At 35.8% G+C, this 12,306-nt stretch overlaps 1 protein-coding gene across 2 annotated transcripts in view; it reads right to left on the bottom strand.

Annotated features, from left to right (window-relative positions):
• Nucleotides 1–1,058: 1,058 nt before the first annotated feature.
• Nucleotides 1,059–12,306, bottom strand: part of glra1 (glycine receptor, alpha 1) — a 103,011-nt gene continuing 91,763 nt past the window's right edge. For both annotated transcript variants that reach the window (XM_056472083.1, XM_056472082.1), the window contains one exon: nucleotides 1,059–8,309. In XM_056472083.1, coding sequence (XP_056328058.1) covers nucleotides 8,022–8,309 — 288 coding nt within the window. In that variant the 3' untranslated portion in view covers nucleotides 1,059–8,021. The remainder of the gene's footprint in view (nucleotides 8,310–12,306) is intronic.

Here is a 12,306-nt window from a genome sequence, read left to right as displayed (position 1 = left end):
GAGCAGCTGTTCTGTGGGCCAGACTGAGAATGGCCAGACTGGTTCCAGCTGATATAAAGGCAACAGTAACTCAAAGAACCACTCGTTGCAACTGAGGTATACAGAAGAGCATCTCTGAACGCACAACACATCCAACCTTGGGGCGGATGGGCTACAGCAGCAGAAGACCACACCGGGTGCCACTCCTGTCAACTAAGAACAGGAAACTGAGGCTACAATTCACACAGGCTCACCAAAATTGGAATAGAAGATTGGAAAAACGTTGCCTGGTCGTATGAATCTCGATTTCTGCTGCAACGTTTGGATGGTGGGGTCAGAATTTGGCATCAACAGCATGAAAGCATGGATCCATCTTGCCTTGTATCAACGGTTCAGGCTGCTGGTGGTGGTGTAATGGTGTGAGGGTTATTTTTTGGCACACATTGGGCCTATTAGTTGAGCATTGTGTTAACACCACAGCCTACCTGAGTATTGCTGCTGACCATGTCCATCCCTTTATGACCACAGTGTACCCATCTTCTGATGGCTACTTCCAGCAGAATAACGCACCATGTCATTAAGCGCAAATCATCTCAGACTGGTTTCTTGAACATTTCAATGAGTTCGCTGTACTTAAATGGCCTCCACAGTCACCAGATCTCAATCCAATAGGGCACCTTGGGCATGTGGTGGAACGGGAGATTCGCATCATAGATGCGACAAATCTGCAGCAACTGCGTGATGCTATCATGTCAATATGGACCAAAATCTTTGAGGAATATTTCCAGTACCTTGTTGAATCCATGCCACGAAGGATTAAGGCAGCTCTGAAGGCAAAAGGGGGTCCAACCCGGTACTAGTAAGGTGTAATAAAGTGAGTGAAGTCATTCCACAAATATATACAAAAAGTTCTAATAATAAATATATATTCAAAAGCTGTTCTTCATTAAAGAGGTCATTGACATTTTGGAGTAAATAATTAGATTTGATCAAACGCACACACACCACATCTTAGTCCAGCTCGCATAAATGTAACAATTCCCACAAACCGTTCAGATGCTTTAGTTCAGAAAACCTTTAATAGTAGAATTAGATTTAGCATTATGACATATTTCAATAAATATTGTGTTATATACAGATATAGCAGAAATGGTACATTCCTTTTTTCTTCAAATTGCTCACATTTCTGTACAAGCCAAAAATATCTGCCATTTAATTCTATTCATGCAAAAAAAGTTCATGTTTTAGTATTGGAACATAAAAATAAGAATTTGCTGTAGTTTTGCGCCGCTTGGAAATGCACTCGGATTATGACAGGAAGCAAATGAAAAGATGCACTTTGTGCCAGTACACAAAAGAAGCCGAATACACCCCCCTCCCCACCACCACCAAAACAAATTAAGGCCATACCAACTTGTGCAAAAATAAAATTTCACCCACAGTCTTGCGTACATAAGTTACATATGATGCCCATCACCATTTCCTGGGCAGCTGCAAGGTGGCATCAAGAAAATAACACAATAAATCAATAAATATTCAAAACAAAGCTCAAATTGGGATGAATTCATCATCAGGGCATGGGATCGATACGGTCATAATTATTAAGCCAAAGAACAAAGTGTATTTGCATATAGCACATATTTCACATCACATAGTCCTTTGTGTTCCAGAGCCAGTATTATTTATTATATCTCGTCTCGTATATTGCGTTTAGCACATGGAGTGTGTGAGGGCCTGGGAACGTCGCTGCTGTCAGTTACACATGGGACAGTCCAGCCAACTCAATAGCCTTAAGCAGGGTTCATCAGTAAAGAAATCGCACATTAAGAGCTGAACATAGTTGTACGAATGTTTTTTGACTACATATTTGAGATTCCCCATTTCAGTCAAGAATGAGCACATTGAATGTATAAAGCCACTCCATCACTTCCCACACACACTGATGTACAGTAAATTATACATCGAGTGCCTCTATCAGTCTCACAGATGAAGTGTAACCTGCCGGATGAATGACTGTTTGAAATAACATCGGTTCATATTGTTTGTTTGTAATGTTACAGGAGACGCAGTCGTGGACAATCCTTTCAGCACAGTTCATCAAGTGTGAACGTTCAAATGATGTGAGAAATGCGTTCTTGCTACATTGTGCTGCACGTGGAGGTAAGTGTGTCACATTACAATGTTCTTCCTCCTTGAATTTACGTTGAGTATCACTAATAGAATTCAGTTCCTGTTTAATGCCTACTGTATAAGAGTGATTCTAGAATTGCGGGTACATCTCACATCTCCAGGATTAAACTTGTATTATTTTTCGAAAACTATTACTATTATTTTTCAACAACTTTAATAATAGTTAATAATAGTTAATAATAATTTAATAATAACTTTAATTTGATTAACACAAGCTTTCTCTAAAACCAAAATAATGCTTGTAGGTGTATTTAGGGACTTCCCACTAGATCTACTTTAACTCCGCCTCCTGAATCTTGCATTCAGCTGCAATCATCATAAATAACTGTCAAATGTTCAGCGTTTTGTTTGTGTTTACTCTACTACGATAACTAAACATCTGCATCAAACATCTACTTTCTGTAATATTTGTCATTTCAGTTATAAAAAATACATTTTGTGATATCGGTTATAAAAAGCATTGATAGAAAAAGCCTGTGACTCGCTCTAAATGATGTCACTTCCTCTGGCAGGAAACTCTGGAAGGCATTGAGGCATGTCAATTAGTACACAATGTTTAGGATACACCGATGGTAGATTAAGACATTGTCTTATCAACACTACGTTTCTGAAAACATCTTTCTATTTTTGGTGTGCTCCACAGGTGAGTGGGTTTGACAAACCACCTGTAAGACACATTCTCTACTATTTGTTGGTGAATAAAAAGAAAGAAATTACATTTATATATTAAGTCATTTATACTTATCATATCATTTGATTTGAAGTGCTTCTTTATCCGCACTTTGGATAAACGCAGCTGCTAAATGATTAAATGTAAGTTGTGTCGATTTCAGTGAATTTCTAATTCACTTTTTTAAAACAACAATATGACAAAAGTGCATTAAATTCTGTCATGCTGTATCTGGTTTGAGGTTAGCATCTTGAAAATATCAACTCTTATTATCAACTATGTAAGTGGTTTAAAATGTTTTACAATTAGTAAGATAATAAAACTTTTAACTTTTAAGCATTGTATTATATATACAATGGATTCAGTAAACAATATGACAAGTTCAGATGCAAAATCCACCAAGTGCCATCTGAAATTTTCTTCTACAATAAGCAGTTTTCTCAGCCTCCAATATTTTTGTTGAGTTATTTCACTTTAAAGGCAATGCAAAGAACCTATTTTTTGCCATAAATGTGGATTTACTGAACATACACTCAGGAGCTTGTGAAAAATGTTCATTTTAGAAGAAAATTTCAGATGGAATTTAGAGGTTTTTGCATTTGAACTCTTCATACATATATGTATATATATGTATATATATACACACACACACACATAGTTGAAGTCAGAATTATTAAACCCCCTTTGATTTTTTTTTCTTTTTTAAATATTTCCCAAATGATGTTTAAAAGAGCAAGGAAAGTTTCACAGTTTGTCTGATAATATTTTTTTCTTCTGGAGAAAGGCTTATTTGTTTTATTTCGGCTAGAATAAAAGCAGTTTTTAATAATAAAAAAAAAATTTAAGATCAAAGTTATTATTTAAGCTATATTTATTTTCAATAGTCTACAGAACAAACCATCGTTAGACAGTAAATTGCCTAATTACCCTAACCTGACTAGTTAACCTGATTAACCTAGTTAAGCCTTTAAATGTCACTTTAGGCTGTATAGAAGTCTTGAAAAATATCTAGTCAAATATTATTTACTGTCATCATGGCAAAGATAAGATAAATCAGTTATTGGAGATGAGTTATTAAAACTATTATGTTCGAATGTGTCGAAATGTGTCGAAAAAATCTTCTCTCCTTTATAAAGAAATTGGGGGAAAAATAAAAAGGGGGGTTAATATTTTAGGGGGGCTAATAATTCTGAGTTCAAATATATATATTAGGGCTGCACAATATAATTGTTTCAGAATCGTTATCGCAATGTGCAAGTCCGCAATAGTCACATCACATCTGTAATGTAGTCAGGATTACAGTTGATCAGACATAACAGTTAACATCATAGGGGAGTGAAAAGTTTATAATTTGCAATCTAAATCGATCTAAAATTCTGAATTTTTTACAAGCTATTCAAGTCATTTGGTGAAATTGCCTTTTTTTTGCAATGTATATCGCATTATATGAATGTCATTTCAGTTTAAGAAAATAAATGAAAAATGCTTGAAGTGTACCCGCAATTCTGGAATGAGCACATATAAAATACATAAAATGCGATCCAGTGTTTTCATTGGTGTGGTATAAACAACTTCTATTTAGAGCACAATTTTCACGTATGCCGATTCATTTGAGGGAAATGATCTGATATTAATAATCAAAAATAGCCCTTCAAATTGACAACGATGACTGGTCATTTAAACAAGTGGAATAAATAAATAAATAAATAAATAAATAAATAAATAAATAAATAAATAAATAAATAAATAGAAACTTCAAGCTTCACGTCACCAAAGTTTGTACATCAAAACCATATTTGACCTAGGTGGAAATTTCTTTTGTAGGTTTTCTTGAATACTGTCTGAAAAACTGAACAAATTACAAATGTTACAGGCCTTACAAAATTGGTCAATGTCCACATCACATCAAACAGAATTAAACTAACACATTGAGTTTGAAAACCTGAAAGGCAATGACAATAGAGTAACAAAACTGCTCTTTGGTTTCAAACAAAGTTAAGTGTTACGCAAAAACAAAAATGGCAAAAAATCTTGCATATCCTACGCAGAGCATCTATCTACTTCATTATAATGGTGTTCCTTTTCAGTTCGCCAGTCAAAGAAAACATTACAAAAGTGAAAAATGACATCGATATCATCTGCACCACGGGAAAAAAAAGCCTCGCCATGCATAGACAGCAATTGAGCATGACTGGAAGAGAAAATTGAACACGTATGAAATAGTATCTTTTAGGGCCTTCAGAATAAATTGGCCATATTTGACACGATGAACACTGAAAATAATTGCATATACGATTATTGCATAGAGAAGCCAGATGAAGATGCATCCTAAATTCCATGAACTATGTGCACTTGTTTAATCTGTTGCACGATGTGGTGTTTATACATATAGTTTGAAAAATCACTGTAATATACATTTGGTTGGAAATATAGATCTAGTTTGATGGCACTGGTTGTACTGCTGAACCAAGCTTATAAAAATAACACTGTTGAAATGTGAGTGCTGAAAAGATTCCGTTACCTTCTTTCTCTTCATAATCTGAGATTAAAAAAAGATTCAAAGGAAAAAATGCTTTAAAGCAGTGTTTCTCAACCACGTTCCTTGAGGTCCACCAGCTCTTCACATTTTCTGTGTCTCCTTAACCAAACACCCCTGATTCAGATCATCAGCTCATTAGCAGAGACTGAAAGACCTGGAATGGGTGTGACCAAGTGTGCCGCACGCCTCCTTTTGAGTGATGCTCCTGGCCGTTCGATTGCCCCCTGGGGGCTGGCTGCAGTACAAGTCATAAAGCCCGCCTCCCCCATGTTAACCAACGAGACTTGAGCACAAATAAAAAATATCCCGAAAGATGGTTTTGGTCAATTGAGGCACTGGTTATCAAGCTGATATAGGTTCAGATCTATGGCACCCATGTGTTTAGCCAGTAATTTAATGCTATATAAACAGGGCGTGTAATCGTGATTGACAGTTGTGATTGACACCAGCTTCTCTAAGCAGACCGTCAGAGCTTCGGGAGGAGACTGAAGTACCAATATTTGATTTCTGTGTTATATTACTATAATAGAATGAGTTGTTCAACAGTAAACCATACATTCTGACCTACAGGATCTGATGGATCAGTGTTTATTCGGTTAAATGTGGGCTTTTGTTTGCTGATTGCAGAACAGAGTCATGTCAGAGAAAACAGGTGATGGCTATCTAGCTGTAATTCTTTTTATGGGTCTGAAATAATAATTAGCAAGACAAAAGTACTGTTAGCCTATCACCACATCGATCTTCTGTAACGTTATTATCATAATTATGTTTTATATTATTTATATACATCATTTACAGTTGGCTTTTTATTTGAAAACTCCTAATAAACATTAAAATGAATGTAAATTCCTCTTTGCCAGATATAATTAAGGCATCGAATAAACCAAATGAAAACAGAGGCAAAGAAAAAATAAATAAACAATATACAAGCGATGTTGCAGCATCTGATGGCCATCAGTTGATGTATTAATACTGCAAAGTTTATTGTACAAACTGATAAAGATTATTTTATATAGTGCTGGGACGTCTACATATCTTGTTAACATTTAGGAATCTTGCTGTATTTATCTTCCGCTAATATAAACACATGATTTTTTCCGCATGGCAAATGATGTATCCATAATGTATATATTTTGGGTTCTGTTGATTGTTAATTAAAAATAAAAATCTTTCTAAAAATGTATGTGTTGTTTAGATGTTATTTTTCATTTTTTGCTAATGTTATTTCTACCCCATGAAGATAAATACCAACAACTCGTTGAAAGAGAAATATTTTTGGCTCATCATAGCTTAGGCTGGACTGTATGAAAGATCGTTTATTTTGCAGTCCAACATATTTTGTTTTTATTAAATTATTAAATACAGCTTACTTCAAACAGTTTTTTTATAAATCATATACTATTACGTGATTTTAAATGTAAGTGCTTATATTTATTTAGGGAGCCTTTGTTATAGTGCAGATACGGGCGATCAAATGAGAAGTTTGGGGGCGTGGTTGATTTGACATACAAGCGTTTGGTTGGAAGCTTGATTTCACAGTTCTGCCTCTGGCTCCATCAGGCAGTCCTTCTGCGCATGCCCAGGCTCCAATATCAGTAGTTTTTTTGTGACAGTTCGTGCCCATCATGAGGCGTTTTGCATTCAAAGCGTTCAATGGGAAAAGGTGGTGTTGCGTCATCCATATTATTTTTTACAGTCATTGGGTGTGACGGACAAAGGAGACATATAAAACATGCAGTGCTGGTGGTCCTCCAGGAACGTGGTTGAGAAACACTGCTTTAAAGTATATATACTTCTAAATATTATTTGATTTAAACTTGTATTAAATATTTTCCTCTCACACGCCTCAGTCAGGCTTTTCAGCTTAATTAAACAATAAAAAACTTTATAAATAAATAAAACTATGTAATTATTTTTTGGTCAACCTGAAAAGATGATGTTTGGCACATGAATACAACATAATTCAATCTGAAAATGAGCACAGATAGAGGAACACATTGACCACAGCTTGAATAAATAAACTATTTTCTTTTTCTCAAATGGCACTCATCAATATCCATTAATAATCGATATCAGAATGAAACATCAGGAGACCCCAGGACACACATACCAAAGCAAATCTCGGTCTCTGAGACCTGTAACATTTTCATAGTGTATTCATGGAAGCCCCAAACTGCCTCGAGAACCCGAAAAAAGCTTCAACAACTTTCTCACCGGAAGTATTATCATTTAAATATAGGATATATTACAGCAGTAATGTTTCTCCGTATTCTTGCAATGCAGTACGTCTTCGAGTTGCAAAAAAAAAAAAAAATGTTTTACAAGATATCCTCTTGGATTCCCAGTCATCAGAAGTTCTTAAGTTGAATATTTACTTTTAGTCATTTTCTTTTTTTGTAGTAAATATATTGCCACATTCATATATCATGCATTTTACTGCATTGCTATTGCACAGGTCCGGATTATTCAGGAGGATAGAAGAGAAAAAGATGAAAAAAAAAAGAAAAAGAAAAAGAAGAAGGAATAAATACCTCTGCCGGGGACTCGTCATCACCAAAAGCGAGTGAGAGCACTGCACTGAGAGAAAGGCGGGCACGGTGGGACGTGAGGAGGGGGCGTAGAGGCGGGTGTATTCGAATATCTTTACTGCTTGTGAATATCCTCGCTGCGTATGATCTTGTAAGTGATCCAGTAGAAAATGTTAAAAATGAGGAAGACCAGCGGAAAGGCCACACGCGACACTGTGTCGATCCGTTTGGCGCGGCTGATGAAGAGCTTGCGCATTTCCTCCACAGTCTTCTCAGGGGGGTTGGCGGAGGTGGGCGCGTTGTTGTTGTTGCCCTTGATTGCCATGCCGTCTTTGGCCTGGAGGCACGCTGGACCCATGCCGTAGGCTGCGAAGCTGAATCTGCCATCTCCCGCCTCATCCTCCTGCAATAGAGCACAGGTGTCCATCATTCACACACTCTACCGGATTGCACATTCATTAAATGAATACTCTATGCAAAATAAAAAATTCTCTTTTTCTGACCACAGTAAAGTCCTTATAATGCAAGCAATCCAAAAACAGAAACCTCAAAAACTATGCAAAACTATCATAATTAAGGTGATGAATAATGCCTTGTTTCCACTCAGTGGTAGGCTTGTGTCAGTATCAAATATAATTATGATATAGACCCAAGCTACAAAAAAAAAGTGTACTTTAAAGGGGTGGTCCATTACGATATCATATTTTAAACTTGTGTTGATGTGTAATGTAGCTGTGTGAACATAAACAACATCTTTGAATGTAATACGCTCAAAGATCAATGCAAACGGAGACATTGGCTTTTACAGAGTTAGCTTAGCAAAGCCTACAACGAAGTTTGGGGACTATAAAAAATACATCCGGGTTAATGATGTCATAAACCCTTCAGGTTACACGCATACACCACACACAGCGAAGGGGCATGGCCAGGGCGCTGTAATGTCATAGCAGAGAAAGCTAAAATGCCATTCAAACGCTGCTATTTCCACAGAGCTGCTTCTGTTTCAGTATTTGGGCTTCCAAAAGACACAACACAAAGAGAGAAGTGCTTACAATTTAATTTTAATTATGTTCCAGAGAATTATAAAAAATATATAGCTAGCATTTGACAAAAGAGAGCTTTTAGAATCTCTCAGTTCAGTGCTGGATTCAGCTAAAACTCCTTAAAGAAGGAGCAGCTCCAACTATAATAGAAGAAGCTGTGGATTGTGAGCCACAACCTGTTAGTATGTTTATTTGTTGAAATTGATCTATTACATGCATAGTTTCTAGTGTTAATGATATGTTGTAGCAAGAACGTAAACAAGGATGTAAACAAAAGGGAAATGCTGTTTAGAACTGTTAACAATTTATCTACGAATTTTAGGGATTCACCAATATGGATTTTTGGGCCAATATCGATAACCAATAACTCTTTAGATTTGGAGGCCGATTACCGATATTTAGGCTGATAAATATAAATATTTTAAAAATGTGTATTTTTATACAGTGAACAATTGATTTTATTTTTTAAAACTTCATAAAAGTCTGAGCTGATCTTAGAATAGCTTTCTCAATGCTAATGAAATTAACAATAATATTTAAAATTGCAAGGTGATTATTTATATACGATTTCACATAAATCAGCATGCCAAAAATTAATTATTTTATTATACAAGTTAAATAATTATATTTTAAATAAAATGAGACCGAAAACAAATGAACTGAAACCAGCTCAAATGTTCTTGAATAAAATGTGTTACAGTAATGTACAATTGTTAGTCGCTGGGTCATTTGCTACTTTTACTACCACACTCCCGCAAGATTCTCTCATGCTTACACATAAAGTTATCTTTCATTTATACATATGGAATATTTTTCGTGAGGCAATTTAAACCAAAATGCACGATGACTCTCTATCAAACATATCCACAATGATTAGGAATATGGTTACTTACTGAGTTATTAATGAACAGCAACAACACACAGACTTTCTGGGAACAGATAACGTGAGAAAAGCTTATAGCGCATCAGACAAGTCTAAACAAGTTTGACCCACGCATGCGTGAGGCAGGCAGTACAATTTCATAATCTATCGGCTTAAAGATATCAGCCTAATTTTAATATCAGACCAATAACAATAACATTAAAAATAGCATTTAACGGCCGATATGGATATGGCCGCCCTGCATTAGCATACACATGGTTATAACCCGAACATATTTGAAAGACAGTTGTCAGATTTTATTTTATAGAGCACACATGAGGTTCATCTGTGTCCTCTTCATTTTATTTCTAATTCAGCCTCACACTGACTGACAGTATTTATGGAGTCGATCCGCAAATCACAGCACATTATATTAGCTGACCAATCAGAGCCTCTTGAGGGCAGGCTTTCGGAGAAACTAGGAAATATGGCAGTCGTTTTCATGTTAGCCGAGTAGCTGTATATAATCAAAGTAAGATATATGAAAAAATAATGTGATTTTTTACAAATGAAGCATGAGCACACATTGCTTTGCATCTTATAAACACAACCAAGCCTTATAAATACACTCTGGACCCCCCCTTTAAGAGGCATAATAACAAAAATACTTTTTATTGTACTAATTAATACTTATTGTGTATACATGTTCCACATAAACAAATATTTGATAGCTAACACTTTACAATAGAGCTTTATTAAAATAGTGAGAAAAGGGCACACTTATTACTGTTTCTATGTCATTATTAGTTAAACAATACAACCGAATGTTATTAATTGTTAACTACATGCACAACAGTAAGTGAAAACTATTAAGTTAACCAATATGGTGCTGTTATGAACACTATTGCAAATACAATGTGAATATTCTTAAAAAGCAGACTAATAATAAATATTTATTCACTGTATTTTGAAGTGCCCATGATATCAATATTGTGCTTGTTCATTATCACTTCTGAATATGGCTCATTCACAGTACAGTATGATTTGGTCCCAAAAAGTGGTATGGCACCAGTTTTCTAATTTGGTGCTTTTGACAGTGGAAAATTTAAATGAATGCATATCATACTGTAGTTCACCAAACTGTACCACTCAGCAGAACCTAGTCTTAAATGTCCTCTGAAGTGAAACTACGCTCTCCGGATACTTTAAGTAAACCACGGGTGCTCAAACTCGGTCCTGGAGGGCCGGTGTCCTGCATAGTTTAGCTCCAATTTCTTTCGACATACTTGCCTGGAAGTATCTAGTATACCTAGAAAGAGTTCGATTAGCTGGTTCAGGGGTGTCTGATTAGGGTTGGAGCTAAACTCTGCAGGACACCCGCCCTCCAGGACTGAGCTTTGGCACCCCTCAAGAAGACCTTGCTAGGTCTGGATTGGACCCCCTTTGCTTTCAGAATTGCATTAATTCTTTGATAAACAGATTCAAGAAGGTTCTGGAAACACTCCTTAGATGTTTTGTTCCATAGTGATATGATAATCACACAGTTACTTCAGAATTGTCAGCTACATAGTAGATCTCATTTGCTAGCACATCTTAAACATGTCCTAATAGATTAAGATCAGAAAACTATGAGACCATTTAAGTATAGTTCATTTATTGTCATCTTCACAAAGCAGTTTTGAGATTTGGGACGGATTATCTTGCTGGAAGTAGACATCATTAAATTGGTACTGTAGTCATGAAACAATTAAACTTCTCTACAGCAATACTAAGGTAGGCTTAAGTGGCATTCAGAAAATGTTTATTTGTTACTAAGGAAACAAATGACTAGTCATTCTCCTGACCTCTGGCATCAGCAAGGCATTATTGCCCACATAAATGCACTTAAACAGATATTTTCTCTTTTGCTGACCATTCTCTGTAAACCCCAGCCCATCTTGTACCATCAACTATGCCACATTCAAAGTTACTTAAATAACTTCAGATGACTGACTTCAATTCATAATCAATAAACTGCCTAATTTTTATATAGATATGCAAGACAACTACTGTTTTCATTTTTATACTATAAACCATTACATCCAATCAACTGTTATGCAATAGTAAATATCAGCACATTGTTAAGCTCATGCAGAAAAGCAGAGAACCATTACTCCTCACACAAGCTTCCCAACATGCCTCAATTATTCTTTACTACATGCTGTTGTTTTCTTCAAGCGTCTTCAAAACTCATGAGCACACATACATATGACAGCACTGGCTTATAGTTTTAAAACAGCTTGAAATAATATCTGTCTAAGTGTAGAAATTTACTACATGCATTTTACCAAGAAGATCGCTCCAATTTGCAGTCTGGATGCCTTAATACATGTTGCCGAAAGCCAGAACCAGTCTGCAGATTTTAGGCAATCGTTGACAGATACAGACTGTATATAATGGGCAAAAACTCTGAGTTTCTAACTTTGCAATCTGATTCCATTCAGTTGGAGAAGCTT

Source organism: Danio aesculapii, chromosome 14, assembly GCF_903798145.1.
Source record: "Danio aesculapii chromosome 14, fDanAes4.1, whole genome shotgun sequence".
Lineage (NCBI taxonomy): Eukaryota > Metazoa > Chordata > Actinopteri > Cypriniformes > Danionidae > Danio > Danio aesculapii.
Note: the sequence above shows the minus strand (reverse complement) of the source record. Positions and strands in the feature narration are given on the sequence as shown.